This window comes from Rhinolophus sinicus, chromosome 2, assembly GCF_057876585.1.
Source record: "Rhinolophus sinicus isolate RSI-liver-muscle chromosome 2, RSI-T2T, whole genome shotgun sequence".
Lineage (NCBI taxonomy): Eukaryota > Metazoa > Chordata > Mammalia > Chiroptera > Rhinolophidae > Rhinolophus > Rhinolophus sinicus.
Genome location: NC_142502.1, coordinates 127,646,268 through 127,667,092, shown reverse-complemented (window position 1 = coordinate 127,667,092; position 20,825 = coordinate 127,646,268). Strand labels below are relative to the sequence as shown.

Here is a 20,825-nt window from a genome sequence, read left to right as displayed (position 1 = left end):
CTCTACCTCCGGTAGTGAGATGGAACTGGTGCCTGAAGAATTTGAGGAGGAAGACACTTTCTCCCCGCCTCTGACTTCCCTGGCATGACCATGGACAAGGGTCTTTGTCCCAGGGGCCTCAGAGCACCCTTGGTTTCTCCTCTCGACAAGGGACAGGCAGGGTGGAGACAAGCACCGGCATCCAGCGGTGGATGGACGTGGAGGGGCTGACGGGTACACAACTTAGGGGAAAGGGAATTTTCATCACATATAATGTTTGTTTTGTAGATCTTATCAAACTGATTATAGTTGTACAATAAAACATGTCATTAAAGGGTCTACCCAAATGACACATGTGTCACAGTATATATTGAAAACCTGAGCTGCAGCACAGCGATCAGCATTTATCTACAACCGCTAATCGTCATACCCGCCTCACAAGGAGATATAATTTATCCCTAGTTTAGATTTCGGGAAACTGACGCTTACAGAAGGTTAAATAAATAACCCAAAATACAGCTAATACGTCATTCAGAACCGAGGTCTCACTCCTTGGAACCCTGTGTATTTCCCTGAGTCTTCTAACAACATAACGAAAATTTGTATCTAAACAGGTGACTGTAATCTAGCCTTATAAATACTAAATCCATCTTCTTGACACTGTATCAAGTCAGCTTTTAAATTTTAAAACTATCACCTCTTAAACTGGTTAATCTTAGTTCTGTTGACATTGGACTTGGTTCAGTAAATGAATAAACGGATTTTCAGCCTTTCTTTCCATCTCTGTCTTCCTTTCAGTCTTCTGAATCTGCTTTACCTTCTGCTGCTTTATTTTGCAGTTCTTGTGTCTAACCGAGTATGACTATAAAGGCAAAGAAAATGATTTTCATTTCGATGTTTCAAATTTTGAGTTTCCAAGTCTTTTGACCACTCAATGAAGCTTGCATATTTTAAAGTCAAAGGCTACAGTGGTGTTAAGGGTGTCCACACCATCCAGGGCATTTCCACCTGCACCACCTGCCTCTGACCTGCACACGTTCTCCCCCATTGGCAGATGAGGAGACAGGTTCCTCATAGCTACCCAGTTTCTTCTGGCGACCTTTCAAAATGTAAAACAAACATACTACCAGGTTTGTATTTATGTGATCGATTGGTTTTCAAAACACTGATACTTAATTTTTTTCCTTGCAGTGATTCTGTGCAGTGAGCACAGGGCCGATCACCAGGCACCAAGACGCTCAGCATTCAGCGTCTAATCCTTGCTACATATTTTAAAAAGTATTTTTCTGTTTCCTCATAAGCCTAACATTACAAAGATGTTTTTGAAAAGAAAAATGTTAAGACTTTATTCAAGATGTATATCAGGCATTATAACACAACAGCAGAACGTCAACCTTTGGAATACCATGATTTTACACCCCTTTGATGCACAAAATCTGCTATTTTATTACAGATCGTTCTATAGGGTCTACAGAAATAAACTAGGGGAAATACGCACATTCATTATCCAGCATTTCAGCTGTCTGAGAACGAAGGACATCCTTTACCATTTTAAATACTGTGCAAGGTGAAGAAGTAGGAAGGTGTTCGCTCAATGGTGGTTGTGGTGGGCAAGCACTGTTGTCACAAACACACAGTTTACTACACGGAACACATATTTCAGAGGCCAGCGAAATGAGCAAGTGAGTCACACAAAGCCAGGAGGGATTGTGACTGAACTTTCCAGTTTGTAAGTATAACACATCTTACCTCAGAAACAGATCAGGTGCTCGATGGCAAATAACTAAGTTATTACGTGAAAATTACAGACTTTTGAGCTAGCGTTTTGTAAACAGCCTGTGTCTGTATATCAGTAAATGAAAAACATTCAGTTATATCCTCTAGACAGAACACCACACCACTACGTGTACACTTTGAGGCATTCACATTTTATGTCAGTCCATACACAAATACAACAGTTTGTTGGATAAGTAAACACGTTCTGCCAGAAATAGGACAGCTGCTCTTAGCTGTACAGTGAGTGTTTTTAAGAGAGAAACCAACTCCCTAATCAACACTTGAAGGAAAAATAGTTACATTTACATTAAGACAGCAGTTTGGATACCTTTATATTTTTTAAATTTTGATGAGAAGTAATACAGCATGTCTGAGAGTAGAGTGCTCCAAACTTGTTTTTGGCATAGTTGAGTGCAAACTTGATAGTCGTACTTGTTGAAACTTTCCATTGTAAAACGGTGAAAATCTAGCTTGTTCACAATAGAATTTTAATTTCTGCTGCTACAGGCATTTATTATTTTGGCGGAAAACAAAAGTTGCTTAAAAGCTGCTTAAGTTAAGCTTTTTATGTACTTGTTTTTGATAATCCTGGGTACTCCCAACTAACAAGTATATACATTTTAAAGCATATATTTTCCCTTTATCTGAAACTATTCAGTGCGCTTGAAGAAAACAGATTTTCTGTCTTCCCTAGACAGGTTTAGGGGTTGGTGGGTGTGGGGCATAGGCAATGAGCAGACAGCTTCTATCTGTTCCCTGAATCACAAATTTACTTTTAGGTTTATTTTCCTAAATCCTTTTGTAAATTGCAGTCACCTTCAGAGTTAATTTTGGGAAGAAGGGATTTAAAATGTGTACATCTGGTAACAATCAACTTCAGGTAAAACCCCTTCTGACGTGGGTAAGATCCAGCCAGTGTGTCATCAGCAAAGACCACTGATGTACAAGAGTGTCGCTCAGTAACGGAACTGTCTACCCAGGCCTGTCCACAGCTGGGGGACAGTAAGCTCTATGTGGTACATAGCACTAATTCTCTAGTCTTCAGGGCATATCTATGAACAAACACAATCCAAGTATTATAAATAACTGGGTTGTAGTCACTGCATGCATTACACTGAAAGAAAACACCAACTCGAAGCACAAATCTACAGTCCTACATGTAGGCTCAGCTCTCCAAGGGGAGAGCAGTTCCCTCGGACCAAAATGCTATTTAAACCAGATTTGTCCTTTCTGACAAAATTCTCAATCTAAGCAGGGAGTCCCCTCAAACAGTGCTTTATTCTCCTACTAAGCAATCTGGGCTTGTGTAAAACATCCATTAAGACCTGGAGTGCCCATGAGCATGTGACTTCTTCTCGTTCACATCTGGACAAGCCCAGAAGGGAACAGAAGGATGAGAGCCACAGTGGCCCGTGGAGCTGAGCAGTGAGTTATAGCCACCAAGATCTCAACCTCAAACCTTTCTAGAACCCAGCATTCTGATCGCTACACAGGTGTCTCAGATGTGTTTTATAGCATCTCTGAAACAAGGCATAGTTCTAGGTTTTGTTTTAATTTGGTTGGTTGGTTGGTGTTTGCTTTGTGTTCTCTAAAAAAAGGCGCTCAGATTGTAGGCTCCTCTACCTGGGGAAATCAGTCACAGCACAGGTTACTATGGAGGAGAAACAGTCATTTATCAAGAACTTCCCAGACACTAAGAATGATGCCTCACAACAGCTCTGTGAGTCCACATCCCCAAACAGTTTGACCAAGGGTTAGCCACCTGCCCAGGCACGTGGTAACCCCCTGCGAGGATTCAGAAGCTCCTCATCCTGAATCCAAGGGGAGGACAAGCTTCCTGTGATTCCTCTATTCTAGGCTGTGCCCTGCCCTCATTACACTCATCTTTGTCACTACACTATTGTCTCTTTTCATTCTGCACCTCTCTGAGACACTGATTAAACAACTGTCTGAAGAATATGGGCCATTGTCCTGCGGGAGAAGGGATGTGTGACTGGAGTTGTATTTGGAAGCTTTGTAAGTACATCTAAGACATTCTTGAGAATCAGAACAAATTTTTACACTTCTGTTTCTGCAGTTTTCTTACATGATCAGAATCTCTGGCAGCCCTTGCCAGCCCCCTATATTAAGCCAAACGCCATAAATATGTACATTGTAGTCCACAGTATTAGTACCAAGAACAAAAGAAGTTTTAAAAAATTGCTCTGTTTGCATTTACAGGACTAAAAACGAAGTATGCAACAAATAAATTACAAACGTCCATCTCAGCAGCGTGGGGGTGATTCTTTCATATTTCTATAAACACACCGCTGCCTGTAATGACAATCCAACTTCAGAAGACTTAAAGATCACAAGCCCCACACGCTACCTTGCCTTTAACCTCTCCCCAGCAACACAAAGAAAAGGGAAAAACAATTGTCTTAAAAGTGGAAGAGGGGAGAGAGAGAAAAGACCATGTCTGTGAGGCTGCACACTCAAAGCACACCAGCTTGCAGGTTTCTATGTTATTAGTGAGTAGCTCTTTAAGGCAGAGAAGAAACATTCTGTGTATCCGGTGCTGTTGTTGGCTCATCTCACTCACGTGGTTTCAGTGGCTGAGGATGAGGTACTTTTCTTCCTGAAGCGAGATCGAAGGATTCTAGGCGGTGCCTGGCAGAGAAGAAAAAAAAAAGCATGCCTCAATTTGGCATAAATGTGGAATCTTTGAGGACAGCAGCTGGATGGGTCTGTGTTGACACATCTAGCTTCTTTGGCCAAATGCACACGTGTGGGAAGCAGCTGGCTGGGGCTGGAGACGCACTATGCATTTCCACAACAGAAGCCAAGTCATTTCCCAAGCATCTCCGGGAAGCTGAGCCAATTGAAACGGCCGGCACCCCCCCTCTTCATACTCTCCTAAGTCCCTGGGTCTCACAAGCGAATGGTTGCACAGAAGGATGACACATCTTCCTCGTGTCTGCCTTGGGAGCAAAATGATCTTAACAAGTGACTCGGCAGAGAGAAGCCTCCCCAGCGCTTCCCTTGTCTTTGTCATTTCCTTCGGGAACTGGCCTCATGTTTTTGGGTACATGCTTAAAACTTCCATCACCACATTTCCAGCCCTCTTTCTGGATGTGAAATCCTTTAATGCACAGCAAATCACACAACAAAGCAAAACACTGCCTTTAAATAGAAAGGGTTTTCTCCTAGCAGAGCACTCAAGGGGATTCACACAAAGGCTCCAACCTGCCTGCCCTCAACCCCTGTGTCTGTCCACTTCTCCATCCAAGTACTAACCAGGCCCAACCCTGCTTAGCTTCCGAGGTCAGGCGCATGCGGGGTGGTATGGCCGTGGACTCTGTCCACTTCTCTATACTCACCTTCTTTATCTACACACACTGTCCTTTCACACCTCTATTCCTTCCGACTGGAAGCCCTTCCTCCCTTTTCTGTCTTGCTATGTCTAGTCCTCTGTCTGACCCAGCCCCAAATCACTCCTGAGCCCTTCCCCCACGGCCCAGTCACACACAACCAAGATTGTCACCTTTGTTGTCACTGTGGCTTGCACATTAGAGGCTATAGGAGGACTCTGCACCCATGGCAGGTGTGCCTGCTCACTGTCTTCCCCACCCACTTGAACTTCCTGAGGGCAGGTCCATGTTCACCACCATTTCCCAGTGCTGCTCAGTGCGCAGCAGGCACCTGGGGGCGAGGGGACAGGAGGCCCCAGCATTCCACATCCTGAGTCTTCACACAACACCTTTACAACTAGGAAAAGTTTACCCGTCACTTCCGGACAGAGAGTAATAGAAGAATCAGTGAGCCCATGTTGTGGTAACCTGCCTCAGGCTGTTTCACAGCCAAGCAGCTTGTGGAGCTTTAAAAAACCACCCACGAGGCACAAACCCTCAGGCCCTAGAATGGCTTTGGCACCTTCCCCACTAGTCTTTCCCCATCTCAAGGCTGCTGAGACCATAACGGACGCCTCGAGCAGTGCCCAAACCCAGGACATCTTTTACCAAAATCTTGAACTTCAAACTTAGCCCATGAGTGCCCCATCCTGGAAAGGAAGCTGATGGACTCGTACACTGCGATGCTGGTAACTACGTCCTCGTGTGAACAGGAATGACAGGCCATTGTGTGTGTGTAGGAGAACCCTCACTACATTTCCTCATCTCACGCAGGTCTCACAGTTCTCCACTCTGTGGACAGGATGCCCAGCTTGCCTCAGATGGACTCTCAGGCCGCAGTATTCAGCAGATGGGGAATCGGAGAGGTGACGTGAGCGGGCAGAGAGGAAGACTCTGGGGTCCCCCAATTCTGCTGGCCCTGCACCTGAGCCCAAGGCTGGCGACTCCCCACCCACAACACAGAGCAAGGCCCATGAGGCCCTAGGCAGGCTCTCCTGCTGCCAAACTCCATCCACATCTATAACTGGCAACAGCACATAGATCAAGTGTATTGTTTTTGTCATTTTAAAGGACTGTACCCCTTTAATAACATTTTAAGAATATCTTACTTTGTATCAGGCACTCTGCTGTGTCTTAGAAATACAGTGATAAATAAACATTTATACCGCAAAACCTTGTTAAAGAACACATTCTGAGTTTTTCTCCACCCCCCCACCCACCCCCAAATACTCATTTGGATTGCTTTTCACGCACCTATCTTAGGTTAGTAGTTAATTTATTTAAAAAAAATAGACACTATATCCCATCTCCTATTTCTAAATAAAATTAGTAGGGTCTTTTTTTGCCCCTTGGCTGGATGCTGCCTGTTGGAGGCCTCCCATCCCAGGCACTTTTAGGTGCTGGATGCCCCAAAAGAGGCGGCTGCCAGGACCCCCAGAACTCCAGGGCACAGCCCCTGTGCACACGCATGCTCCCCCCCACAGCCCCAGACACTGTGTACCTCCAGGGGGAACTCCGTCTTTCGAGGCGCCTTATACTTGTACATGAAATCCAGCAGGTCTTCTTCCTCGTCATCAGAGAACGCCAGTGGGGTTTGGACCTGGTGGGGCTCCCAGGCCTTCACACCACCCTCATTCATATCTCCCTCAACCACTTAATGTCCATTTACAATCTACACAGAGGAGACAAAGTACAGCGAGGAAGGATCAGTGTGGAAAGAGGCCAGGGTGGGCAGGCAAGAGCAAGGTTAGGCACACAGCACCAACATCCAGGCCTGTTAGGACAACGGAGGCCCTTCTGTCTGAAAAAGAAGCCGGTATCCTCTGGGGATCCTGCAGGGGGATCTGGGATTGGTAGGGCACAACTGGGAGACTGGCCACAGGGAAGTGGGGAGGCAGGACACCGCTTCCCTGGGAGAAGGAAGATGTTGCTTAACTGACACATGTCAAACCCTGCAGCTTAGACCCGCGACACCACACCACAGGAATGCTGGGGGGGGGGGGGGTGTCTCCACTAGAAAGGAAGGTGACAGCGACTTGGAATGGCAGTTTTCTCTGTTATACATACAAGCAATGCTGACAGAGCATCACACTTGCCTATTCAGCTCGGAGTGTTGCTTAAGAGACGGGATAGAAAAGGCCAGGATGCCTCACAGAACCTTAAGCAAAGCTGTGTAGATTTTTCTAGGCCAAGTCCTAGAGCAGCAACGGAGCCTAGTGGAAGGAGAATCTAGTCGTAGCCTTCCCCTCAAAAATGATAGCAAGATTCCTGTTTTAGTCTTCTCTGACTAATCCACAGGAAAAGCTCCAGAATTCATTCATGCCGTTAAATGCATGATATTTTAAAAAATGTTCAAAGCTAAACATGTCATCTGGCCAGATAGTCCCATCTTAGTTGAGACATAAAATATTTCCTGCCCATACCCAGCCTGACACCCAGAGACACATTTTCTATACGTTATACTGTGTTTCCCCAAAAATAAGACCTAGCCAGACAATCAGCTCTAATGCGTCTTTTAGAGCAAAAATTAATATAAGACCCGGTTTTATTTTACTATAATATAAGACCTGGTTATAATAATATAATATAATATAATATAATAATATAATATAATATAATATAATATAATATAATATAATATAATATAATATAATACCAGGTCTTATATTAATTTTTGCTCCAAAAGACGCATTAGAGCTGATTGTCTGGCTAGGTCTTATTTTCGGGGAAACAGAATATATTGATTTTTACCTAGAATCACAGAATGCAAAGTCAGGGGGCCCTCAGATCCTCTGGGCCAAACACCCTGAGGCCTGCAGACAGAAACCAGGTCTCTTTCTGGAACACCCTGCTACTGCTCCTAAAAACCAAATATGCTCTCTCCATCAAAAGGGGACTTCCTAGACTATAAAAGCACCAGGTGTGGGCTACGTAAAACTAACAACCAAACGCTAATCTCGAGCAGCTCTCCCAGTTTTTGCTGCTGTGCTCCCCAACCACCAGCAAGAGGCAGTACAAGAGCACAGTTGTCTTAACCATAAAGTTCAAATCTGAGTTGTAGTCCAGGAGTGACCTGCTCAGACAGCACCTTAGTAAGGGCCGAGCCTGAGATCGTTAACCTTTGATTTGTTTTTCATCTCTGTGCGTCCCCCAGCCTGTTCACTATGGTTTTACGTTTTCCTGTGGTCCCTTCCACTGCCCAAATCAGCTGCACCCTTCCAACTGTTGAACATGAAGACTGGCAACTCCAGGGAGCCTTCCCTGAATATTCTGGCGCTCTAGGGCCTCTCCTCTCCTTCACCCTGACAGCGCTTGGAAGCTGTACCATGGGGCTTGTGCTGCATGCCCTGGTTCTCATGTCAGTCTCATTGCCACACACCAGCAGAAAATGTCCTGAGCTGTGGGGACCCCAGCAGATCCTCCCTTGGTCCCTGACCCAGGGCTGAGCACACAATGGCCACTCAGCCACTAAATTAGGTGGAAAACTGACATCATCTCAGAGCGCTCAGCTCTTGTCCCAAATCAGAACTCTACACTCATCCACAAGGAAATTCTTTCTGGGTACAGATACCTCCTGCCTGAGGGAGGAAAAATAGACAAAAGCCCTCAGCCCTGGGCAGAAACGACACAAGCAGCCTGGCCAGCTCCATCGCAGCCAGAAACCCTGCATGCTGGGAGCAGGCTTGGGGACGGGCTGGGGTCTGTGCCTCTGCGCACACAGCTGCCTCTACATCCAGGTCCAGGACTTTCCCTGCACTGACCACTCTGAGGTTCAGAAGGCAGTTCAGTCACCACAAGATCCTCAGGCATCAAACCCTTCAGCAGCTCACCCCGTCTGGATTCACTGAGACTGAGCAGTGAACTCACACGTTACCAACATGATAATTGCTAATAATAATAACGACCGCCACTATCTCAGGGCTGAAACCAAAATGGCTATGAGTTTGTTCTCCATTGCACACTTGAGAGTAGACTAAATGGTAGAGAAGAAGTGACCCACTGGCTCACTAGGAGTGATGGGTCAAGGGGAGCCCAGACATCCAGGCAGGAATAGAAAACAAGCATTGAACTCAGCAGAGGCTGGGAGCAAAGGAGACTAGTGTGGGCAGCTCAGGGGGGCCGATGTGGCCTCGGAAGGAAGCCACAGAGAGAACCTATAAAAAAAGAACCCTACTGATCGTGTTCACTGAGGTTTTCTGCCAAGAGTGTTGTCGGTAATATCCTGCCTCATTCTCAGGATCCATAAGAATAAACATTCTGGACAAGCTGAGGTCTGAGCCTCTGGTTGGCAATTGTGCTGTGACACTGAATCTCTTACCTGTGTTTCCCTCTTTGCACTGGCTAAAAGGACACCCAGCCTCTTTGGCAGTCCACAACTTTATGGAATGCATATAATTTTTTCTTCTCGCCTCTGCTTTCACCTTACCTGCCTATTCCCTTCCCAAGTTTCATTTTTCTTACTTTCTGCAAGAAGTAATCTATATTTCTGCAAGAAGACTTAAATCCTTCTTGGAAAGAAGGCAGTACTATAAAGAAAGAAATAAACCCCAAAGAACATGGCCCCCTGAAGAAGGGGACAGAGATAAGGATGAGTGGTGGGTGGCGTGTTGCTACCCCCATCTCAGTACTCTAATGGGTCCCAGAAACAACAATATGAGAGGAGCGTCTCTTGTGGAAGGTCATGATCACAACAATCACCTTTAAATCTCAGGTGATGGCAGCCAGGGCCTTGAGCCTGCACAGCTGCCACCATAATGCCCAAGGCTGGGGCCTCTGGGGAAGGGAAGGGGGTCCCTCTTATTTTCCACAGAGGGGCATGAGTATGTGGCCTTGGCTGACATTCTGTACTAGCAAACGTGTCAGCAGGACTTAAGCAGGCTGGGAAGCAGCTCCACTTCTCTCTGTGGGGAGGGCAGGGAGGAAGAAACTGGCAGAGACTCCTAGCCCTTAAAGACCCAGCAGATCCATTGGCACCGAGCCCTAGGCACCCCCAAACCAGCAGGCAGCAGAACAAGCCCCGGATTAGCAAACACTTCTCACACAGCACACGTGAGTGGGAGCATTAGTGGAAGTCAGCAAACACGTCTGGAGAAGAGCACGCCCTTGTGGAACACTTACATCCATGTCCAACAGCCACCGAGGAGAAAGAAGAGAATATTCCGTTAGGGCAGGGTCTATTGGAGATGAAACTGACACACCTGTGTGAGCATGCACACACATGCACACAAATATGCAGACACACACTTATTTCCACGCTTTAAACATTGGACAGCGCCTGCTGCAGTCAGTCACAGGAAACTACTGTCCAGGCGACACTCAAGTAAAACACCATCCTCCCGCCCCCTCCCGCCCTGCCACCCCCCGATAGAGCAGGTACACAGGGATGACTTCGCTTTTTACAACAATATTCCACACACTTGATTTAAAAAACAAAACAGAAAAAATCCATCTTTATAACTTATTCCCAGCAGTATTAGAGTTCAGTTCTATATTACATCAAGGAACGTAGAGAGAAAAGAGAGGAGGAGGGAGGTAGGGACAGGAGAGAGAGAGAATAGAAATGTAGAGAAAGAACATGCAGGAAATAATAGGGAATCTACCGACAGAGGGGAAGGAGTGGAGCAGAAGTGGAGAGAGAACATTGTCCTGTAATGTGAGACGCAGATGAAAATCAATTCAGGGGACCAGGAAGGCGCGCTGACCAAAGCACCCGGGACCCCCTAAGTCTGTCACAGCATCACTGCCTGAGAGTTGGCCTTCAGCCCCAGGTGCCAGACAAACCTCCCCCAGCACCACCTGCCAGCGCCCTTCACTAAAGAGATGGTCAGAGCTGTGAGGGCCCAAGGGGCATCCAGCCCCACCCCACCACTTTGCAGAAGAAGGGACTGAGGCCTGAGAGTAGAGGGACTCCTCACAATCACAGGGGAAGTGGTGTAGATGAATCATCAGCCAGTTCCTTGCAGGAAGACTGAAGGGAGGGGACAGAACTCGAATGCGCTGGGTGTTAACGGGGCTGAAAAAGGGAGCGTTGGGGAAAGGCTCCCAGATCACACCCTGAGCTGGGCCACCCAGCCTCAGGCCTCCTCCGAGACCCACCTGCTGCCCTTTCCCTAATAACCTGCCCTGTCCCCACAGCTCCCTGGGAGAGCCATCTCTACTAAATCCCCACAATCAGCTGCAATTCTGTTCGCATGCACTGGAAATGCAGCCTCTGATTATGAAACCATCAGATGTCATGGGAGGTGAGGGCTACCCAGGGAGCAGCACAGGGCAGCCCCAGGAGGACAGAATGGAGGAAAAGGCGGCTTTGCGCCCCCTGGTCCCCCAAATGACGGTATCTCAGAACTAGATGCTTTCTCAATGGCTCACAGAATTTACAAACCCAAAATTTTAAAGGGTGAGTTGATGGACAGAAATACCCACAGTGCCTGAGGCCACTGGGATGGCACGGGTGTTTCCCATGAACTACGAAGTACGTCCACCAGGCCCAAGAGTAGCCCCTCATGGCAGGAGCAACTTTCACACCATTGACACGTAACACTGTACAACTTAATAATTATACATGTACACCCTTTCTGGTTCTGATGTGGATCAGGACGCCCCCAAGGGACATGTGGCTAGTCATTACTCGCCAGGGTGTGAGGATGGTTTCCACTGTCCCCCAGCTCAGGACTCCTTTGACTGTGAGCTCACATTGCGCTTATGGCCTCCGAAACCCCCAAGCCTTCTATGAACCTTAAAAATCCTCGGCATTGAGAAGCCTTAAAAATGAGAATAAATGACTCTTCTTAAAACATAGCTTCTTGTCTTCCTGCTCTCCACCGATGTGAGAGGGACGTGCCCTGCCTCTGTGGCCCTGGGGCTGGTGGTACAGGCAGCAATAGTCACGGTGCGTACCTTCCCCTCACACCAGCCGGCAGCTGCAGGCCAGGCGTGGCCCCTCTCTCCTTCTGAGCCAAAGGCAGGCAGCTCACCCATGGTGGGGGGAACCCTCCACAGGGGTGAAAGGGGAGCTGGGTTGGTCCAGCACCACTGCTAGCTCCTTATGTGTCTAGTTAAGGTTAGGGAAACAGCAGTCAGGACAGATCAACATGGCCAACCACGGGTGGCCATGGCTCCACCGAGCCGTCACTCACACACAGGGAGGGCAGCAGCAGGACTCCCCGTGCAGGACTGGGAGACCCCAGGCTTGGCCCCGCTCCCTGAGGTTTCCTTGCTGCTCTGGGCTACAATCATCATCATCCTTCAAAACGCCCTTTCACAGCCATTTTTCACAACAGCGCAGTGAGGTGGGAAGCGGGGATCTTTATCTCCATTTTAGGAGGAGGAAACCGAGGCTCAGAGTGGTTAGGTGATTCACACACGGTTACACAGCTAGTAAGTGGCAAAGCAGGACCAGGGCTCCCTTGGTAGCAGCAGGACAAACAGCCCTGGAACTGTAGGGCGTCATCACTTTCGAGGCTGTGGGTGAGTTCCTGTGTCCTCATCACTCAGGGCACAAGAAACGATGACCCTGTGGTGGTCTGAAAATATCCCCACATCTTTGACACTCCTCCCATCAAGAGGGGAAGATTAAGTTCTCTCCCCTGAGTGTGGGCTGGACTTAAGGACTCATTTCCAACAAATAGAATAAAGCAGACGTGGTGCTATGTGACTTCAAAACTAGGTCTCAACAGGTACTGTGACTTCCCCCGCGCTCGTGCTCTCTCTCTCTTTCTCTCTCTCAAACCAGTCATTCTGGGTAAAGCTCGCTGCCATGTGGTAAGGATGCTCAAGCAGCCCTAGAGAGGCCCAGGTGGTAAGGAACTGAGGCCTCCAGCCAAGAGCCATCAGAGAGCCATCTTGGAAGTGGATCCTCCACGCTTCGTCAAGCTTTCAGACGACTGGGAGACATCTTGACTACAACTCTTGAGAGACCCTGAACCCAAACTACCCAGTTAAGCTGCTACCAAATTCCTGGCCTTTAGAGACTATAAGATAATACAGGTTTGCTATTTTAAGGAGTTAACTTCCTGAGCCCTCCCCCAGACCATGCGGCTGAAAGGGAGCCCCAAGGTCATGTGCCAGCTCATGGTTAGAACCTCTTCCCGAGGCGAGTCCAGCACGCTGCAGAGAGGCTGGCTGCTTACTTACCTTTCCAGGTCCGGCAGGTAGAGCAGCATGTACACACTGTGGGGATGGGGGCACCATCAGTGATGTCCCCCACTGGACAGGAACCAGCCCCAGGCAAACAGGGAGGCCTCAGTGAAGTGTGGGGATCTCAGTGTGTTCACTATAGGGGTCCCAGAAATGTGGGTCTCTGTAGAGACACCAAGGTCGGGGCAGGGGTCATTCCAGATTCAGCTTCTAGAAAACCCCCTTGCCTGACCCTCAGAGGTCAGTCCTTGTATCGTGCAGCCCTAGGGAAGGCAGGGGTTGGGGTCAAAGTTTCCTCTGGGAAACAACTCCAACCTCCCCTACTGGTCAGAATGACCTCTAGGAAACCTCAGACCGCCCTCTGACCCTGCAAAGTACTTGGTGTCTGGCCATTTGGTCCAAAGCCTAACTGGCTGCTGCTGTGCACACTCCATTGGTCTTGGTGCACATCCAGGCCTTGGTATACAGCAGGTGCTCACTAAATATACGCTAAGTGTCTCCAAGTCCACGGAAGGTAAGGATCGTTATTTCAACTCCCTTTGTATCCTTCCTGGGGTGCAATAACTCGCTTTTAATAGAAGTGTCTGACAAAATACCTCCCAGTTCATTCTGTAGGGAGGGCAATGTGCCCTTCCAAACTCCATCTTGTTATTTTGCACAATGGGCGTATATTGTTATTTTACATAACCTGTTACATAACACCTCATTCTGTGTTGTACTTTTCCCACTAGGCACCATGTTTTCAAGATCTACTTGTATGTACCCTGAAATTGTTGCTTCCAGTGGCTGCATACAACTGCATGGGGTGTAGCCACCACATCTTTCCTGTCCTCTCCCAGGTGGCCCTAAACTCTTGGCCCCCGTCCAGGTCTGCAAATGATCTTGTTTGCTCTCCTCACAACCCTAAGATGTAGGCTGAATAGGGATTATTGTGCCCTTTGCACAGAGGAGAAAGCTTAAGGGAATTGGGCTCATCTCCTTTGCCAAGGTCAAATCCTCTGGCAGTGACAGCCTGGGCTACATTCTGATAAAGGTTCTGAAGCTGAGTCTAGACCAGTGGGAACCATGTGCTGACTGCGTAGTGACACCTGCCTCGCTGTGCTGTACCCACTGTCTCTGTACAAGTCCAGTGTCACCCAGCCAAGATGGAAGCTCAGACGCGGGCCCTTTCCCCTATCCCACCACACCTGGTGTCCAAGGCCCACACTGGGGGCTGGGAAGGCATGCCAGCCCTGTGCGGTGGGGCCTCCTTTGCCAGACTTCCTCCCAGGCACCCCACCCCTCCACTCAGGGGTTATAACCACCCCGGAGCCCAGGCAGTTTTACCCGTGCCCAGGCCGTGGGCCATCTTTCACCTGTCTTTCTTTCTGAGATAACTTTTATTTTAGGCCCTAGAACAGCCGGAACAAGAGCCATATGGCCCCTGTCCTCCCTGCTAGGTCAGCACCCCGCTTCCCTGCCCCCTGAAAACACAGGTGCCAAGGCCAAAGGCGAGCAGGGAGGAGAGCTGGGTCATGTTGCAGCACAGTGGGCTTTCTGGTTCTCCATGAACTCCACCGGCTTGGCTGGTGACCAGAGCACTGCCCACTGTCCCCCTGGGGCACGGCAGAGGACATCACTGCTCATGGAGGGTGCAGGGCCAACACCAACACAAATCATCCCCAACTTTTTTCCACCTAATACCAGTCTGGGGGGATGTTCAAAGCCCAGGGGACACCTCCTATCACCTTTTAGATCCCACCAGATCTCTCACTTTCCTAGTTCTGAGGCTGCCCTGAAAAATCCACCAAGGAGCGGTCTAGGCGGGAGGCCTAGAGTCCTGTCCTGTGTGGCCTCGGCACAGTGCACGACCTCTCTGAGCCTACTTCCTCCACTTGGTTTACCTCTATAATGGCAACATACAATCTCAGAGGGAAAAGGACTGTGGGGTTACCCAGGCCCACTTCCTAGAGCCTCGGTACATGACCATTCAACTCTGCTTTGGGCCCTCCCAGTGGTAGGGCTCTCACTACCTCACCATGTAGCCCATTTCTCTCCCGGACACCTTCATATGATAAAGTGTTTTCCTAGGTGAGGAATAACGAGATCAATAATAGGAGTTACTCCACAGCGTTCCAGGCATGATCCTAAGCACTTTTACATGGATTATTTCATTTGAATCCTCACAACAACCCCACAAACGGGAATTATCATGCCTATGCACAGATAAGGAATCTGAGGTGCTGAGGGAATAAACACCTTGTCCAGGTCACAAAGCCAGTAAGTGGTTCCCCCATGGAACTTTACCCCATTGGTTGCTGCTCTGCCTTCTCAGCCTCACAGAATTGGGGCCCTTTTTTCTTCCAAATGAAGAGCTTGCATTTGAGGCTAGGTAGCCAATGAGCTAAGCAAGGGTGAGCTGATACCTAATTCCATTTCACATCCTGATTTCTGTGACAGTGCCCAGTAGGTCAGGAGCTGTAGATGCTCAAGGAAACCTGGTAGTCACTGGATGAGTACACAGAGGGCACTGGTCCAGGAATCAGGAGGCCACAGGAGAATGCCACAGTGGGTGACCCTGGTGACCATTCCCTTTCCTGGGCCTTCGTCACTTCATTGGTAAAATCAGAGGGCTAGATTGAGTGATCTCTGAGGTTCCCTTCCTGTCTGGCCTTTTGAGATTCCATTCTAAGTTTTCCTGGGGTGGGCTCCCCAGGAGATACCTCCCCACCATGGCCAAGTTCTCAGCTTCCCAGCCCTACCAGGGTTAAAATATCTCCTTTCCAACAGAAAAGCCACACGCTTCAAACCTGGGGCCTGGGGACAAGGGGTTATTCCCAAGAGGGGAGGAAACTGATGGACGCCAGGCCTAGCTCTGAGCTGTTTGACCTTCCCTGGAGGGGAGCGTGAGTCATCATTCTCAGGGCAGCCACACGGCTCCTTCTTTCCCACCCACATCTAAGACCTCCCAAATCAGGTGGGGTTTCCAGGGCTCAGGGCCAAGGTGCCTGCTGCAGGCTGCACCTCACAGCACACAGTCAGGGTCCAGGTGGCCTGGATGCCCCTGTTTGTAGGGGTAGGGCAGCCACCAGTCACAGATTACAAAAAAGGTGCCTAATTCCCACCTGAGGCTCAATTTTCCACCAAGGATGAGGGGTAGAGGTGGCGATGCAGAACTGCCCCCTGCACCCCTTTCATGGTCAACCCTTTGCTGGCAGTAGCAGTGCTCAGCTCCTGAGAGCCCAGGTCCCTGTGTATCCTCAAGGAGAGTTCTGGGAAACCGTGAGTCCTGGCCCAGCTCCCTACCCCTAATCCATGCCCATCCCCTCCACAAGCCTGCAACCCACTGATGGCAGTGGGTCCCACACGTGGCTGCACCTCGCGACATCACACATCTGGGTCTCACCCCAGCCTTAATGACTCTCTGGGGAGGGACCCAGGCCTTGGTGTGTTTAATAAAGTCCCCAGGTCAATCCCAGTACAGGCTACCTCCTGCAAGGAACGTGATACTAGAGGCAGACATCAGAGGTAGATGGGAGGTTTCCATAAAGCCCCGGCCGCCACAGGAATTAGGCCTCAGAGCTAGTGCGGCCCTTGGCGTGTGGTGGCTGAGCTGTGCATGGTGAATGGGGGCTCAGGGATGGGAGGAGAGGGTAGAGTGAGAGACAGGACAGGGAATAATCATGCAGGGAAAGGGGACCACAAGAGCCATAAGCCCTGTGTAGGTGGGAGGTGCTCACGACAGGTAAGCCCTCCTAGGAGTGAGGGGTCAGAGAGGAAGAGGACAGAGAAAGCTGCCTTGGCCCAGTACAGCTGTGCCTGCTGCCTCTAGGTATGGTGCAGGTACTGCCACCCAAACACCCCCACCCCCCTAGGAAATCAGATGGAGAAGTGGGACCCTTTAGTGCAGGTAATCTAGCCCTTCCCCCATCAGGGTCCCAGTCGAGCCTCCTGGCCTGGCCTGAGTGTTACTCTGCCCCTTGGCTGGCTTGACATGGTCTAAAGAATGTCTGTTTTGGTGGCAAGTCCACAGGGCAAGGGCCACGTTACATGCCACTTGGGGGACGGGGCCCCTCTCAGTGAACGTGAGGCCTAGGAAGTGGGAAAGAGAGGGAGTGAAGTGACACCTACCTGAGCTGCCAGCACTTTCAGAAGCACTCCTGGACATCTTCGGCTGGCCGTGTTTGCCGCTGGCCCGCCCAGACCCCGGTGGTGGGGGGCCTGAGGGAGCAGGGGCACCGTCTCCCCTGATGGTGCTGAGGTCCTGCATGCTGAAGCTCCGGAGTCTCTCCGATAAGGCACCCTGTCCCTGGATACAACACAGGAGGGGCACATGTCAGAGGCCTGACCCACAAACCATGGGCAGTACTGGGGGGCAGACATGACAAAGGCCAACAGGGAGCGCTAACAGTCAGTGAGGTGGAAATCAAGACCTGGAAGGAGCCTGTGGAAGGGCAGGTGCCCAGTGTACTTGCTGGAAACACTGAGTCGAGGTCTGGAACATTCCAGGGCCTCCTGTGGGGTTCAGCAGTTGTTTCTCTGGCTCTGGCTCCTTCCTCCCCTTCAGACGCCTCTGAAAGATGAGCTAGAGCCTCATATAGACCCAGGGCCAAGGACACGACCACTGCCTGCAGTTCCTGCTCTACAGGGTTGTCTGCTGCTTCTCTGGCTTCACATAAATAAAAATCCTTATATAGCTGCATTTTTCTCAGTTCCCAGACACAAGAATCTGGTCAAAAATCAAAACCTAATCATCTATGTGCTCAGTCCCTACTCTTTTCAAAGGAAATGAAATACAGACAGTATTTCTAAATGCACGACAACAGCGATGTCTTTTATCTGCTCATGTCACTGTTTATGGGGCACATTTACTCCCACTGTCACATTTGAGCTTAATAAAATACCCAAAGGGAATGAATCAGGAAGGAAAATATGGTATTTAAAAAAAAACACCCTGCTGACTGTTATCATTTCATATTCTGAGGGAGCCACAGAATTCATCTCAGGGGGAAATTGTTCTTTTGTTTAGGAAGCAAGATCAATCCATTACAGCTCTGAAAGGGAAGGTCCTCGCTGTCTAGATGAGAGAATGGATCATGAAAGGCTCAGGGACAGCGGACGGCCGTACTTTACTGTGCTTCAGGGGCTGCAGATAGAGACAGTGCTTGGGGGAGAAGCAAACCTGAGTGGGGGGGGGTGGGTGCAGGAGCTGGAAGGAGACTGGGGTTGTTGAGAATTGGGTTGGGAGCCGAGTAAAAAGTGACAGGCAAGTAACCACCAGGCACATCAATGAACTCTTGGCACCTTCAGGAATACTGGAGGGCATTAGGCTTCCCACAGGTACATGGGGCAGGGGGAGGGAAAAGGGGCATTTTATTTGAATAATGAGGAAAGAATGGTCCTAGAGTGCTGGAGGTCTTGGGGACAAAAAGGCATGACAAACATAACAGAAACAACAAATTGGTACAAAATTAATGAGAACAGCTAACGAGAGTGCTCTGGGCTGGGGTTGTGGGGGAATTGATGAAACAAACAAGCTTTGTAAGTGGCTCTCAGAGATGGCAGAAGGGTTTGGGGATTCTTCCCATTTTACTTAATAAAATAATAATAATAATAGTAATAAAACTGCCCTTCAAAACTGGGCCACCAAAGCACAGCAATTCCCTGTAGTGACCTTAGTGAAAAAGCCAGCTAGACAAAGGAGCAAATGCAAAATGAGTCCCTAGAGGGAATGGGGGGAACACAGGAGCTTGCAGACAGGTTTACAAGAAATGTCAGAATAAAACAGATACTTAAAAATATGAAAAGATAAGTTATCCACCTACCAAAGATATAAAAACAATGCATCCAGAAAACTAACAACAAAAAGAAAACTATTTAAATCATCAAATATGTACAATTAGAATTACAAATCCAGGCAAAGGGGTTTGGGAGGACATGTGTGGAAACAGAAATCGCCCTAGTCCTCAGACACCGCCCTGGAACGATGGTGGACAAGGTGTTTGAGGCCTCACCTTCTAGACATGAACAGCTGGGGTTCTTTGCCAAGAACATGAGGGTAGGACCAGCTGCCCTATGTAATCCCCTCCCAATCTATCAGCCAATCATCCATGCTTATTTTACTCAGGAACATTTTAAATATCTAGAATTTAGGAGAAATTAGAGGACTAAAGAACACAAACTGACTCTGAAAAGAGGGAGAAAATATGCTGATACATAAAATTGAGTAACTCAACATTAGGTTCACATTCAGGAAAACCACTCACTGAGTTGCTCTTGCATTCACACTCCCATTCATTAATTTATAGGACAACAATTATTTATCAAGGACTTTCTATGGGCAAGACACCGTGCTAGGTGTTGTGAGGAAATACCAAGAACACAACTTGATATCTGACAAGATGTAAAAACTCAACTGTACAAATAACACAACAGTGCCATACCAGAAGCTACAGAAAGCTACAGAAGATTGAGAACAACAGTCACGCCTGAACTCAAATTCCAGTCTTATCACTAACAGCTGGGTGACTCTAACCTCTGCCCACCTCACTCCTTGCATCTGCAGAAGGACATCCCCATGGCAGGATGGTGGTGAGGATTAGAGGAGATTACAGCCGTAAAAGAGGTCAATTACAAAGCCCAACGCATAGGAAGTGTTTGAGAAATGTAGCTATGATGATGTTTGCTGCTGCTGCTGCCTAAGACACACAAGCTGCTGTTGAAATGAAAAAATAGAAAGATCACTTCTAGTCAAAAGGACCAGGAGGGCCTTCATGATCCCAAGCCCAAATAAACGAGCAGGGACTAACTCCACCCAAATGCTCAGCAAGGTGTTTGAGAGACAGCGGCAGCAGGCATCACACAGGTCCGTTTTAGCACAGCCCTCAATCAGTTCCACTCCCAGGAGCCTAGGCGCCCAGCTCCAATATCACTTGCATCATGAAGCCTGGAAGTGACAGAGGCAAGGAAAGGACAGAAGGAGATAATAATAGCTCTGTATCAACCTAGTCCTGTCTCAGAGGAAGTCACAGCCATGTGGATATGAGGCTCTTGGAAACAAATTAGCCGTACCCATCAAAAGAGTCTGAGATAGTTCAAATCAGTCTGTCTCTCTCATTTGTAAACCTCTCAGCCCCGCTCTGCCTCTACTCAAAAGCCCATTTCCATTCACTCTCCACAAACGCTGTCCCACCCTGCCACTTCAGCTCTGCTCTAGAGAACCTTCAGTTTGTTATTTGAAACAACCAAGAGCTGTTCACTGGCATTTTTGCAAAACTGGGTTTTCTATTTTAGAAAAATAAACTTGGATTCCTGAAGATTGTAAAAGCTTGATACCATATTCTCCATAATTCAATGAGCCACATTACCATGTTACAAGCTTTGAGAAGTCTTACAGTATTTGGAGTTAACTCAGTGCATCCCTAATGTATTTGGCCACCATGGGATATACTGTTAATTGACCATCCACATTTCATCTTAGCCGAAAGGTTGAGATGTGATTAACCACCCAAAAGTCATTCCCAACCCAATTCTTGAAATAGTGAGAAAAAACAGATTTCCCAACCT

At 48.4% G+C, this 20,825-nt stretch overlaps 1 protein-coding gene across 5 annotated transcripts in view; it reads right to left on the bottom strand.

Moving 5' to 3' along the window:
- Positions 1 to 1,298: 1,298 nt before the first annotated feature.
- Positions 1,299 to 20,825, bottom strand: part of REEP1 (receptor accessory protein 1) — a 125,592-nt gene continuing 106,065 nt past the window's right edge. Inside the window, exons 6-10 of one of the 5 annotated variants that reach the window (XM_088796057.1) lie at positions 19,085 to 19,114; positions 17,391 to 17,568; positions 13,278 to 13,313; positions 6,646 to 6,797; positions 1,299 to 4,404 (exon numbers count right to left, since the gene is read on the bottom strand). In XM_088796057.1, coding sequence (XP_088652183.1) covers positions 4,333 to 4,404; positions 6,646 to 6,797; positions 13,278 to 13,313; positions 17,391 to 17,568; positions 19,085 to 19,114 — 468 coding nt within the window. In that variant the 3' untranslated portion in view covers positions 1,299 to 4,332. The remainder of the gene's footprint in view (positions 4,405 to 6,645; positions 6,798 to 13,277; positions 13,314 to 17,390; positions 17,569 to 19,084; positions 19,115 to 20,825) is intronic. The other 4 variants (XM_074332288.2, XM_074332290.2, XM_088796055.1 and 1 more) reach the window with 4 other exon arrangements.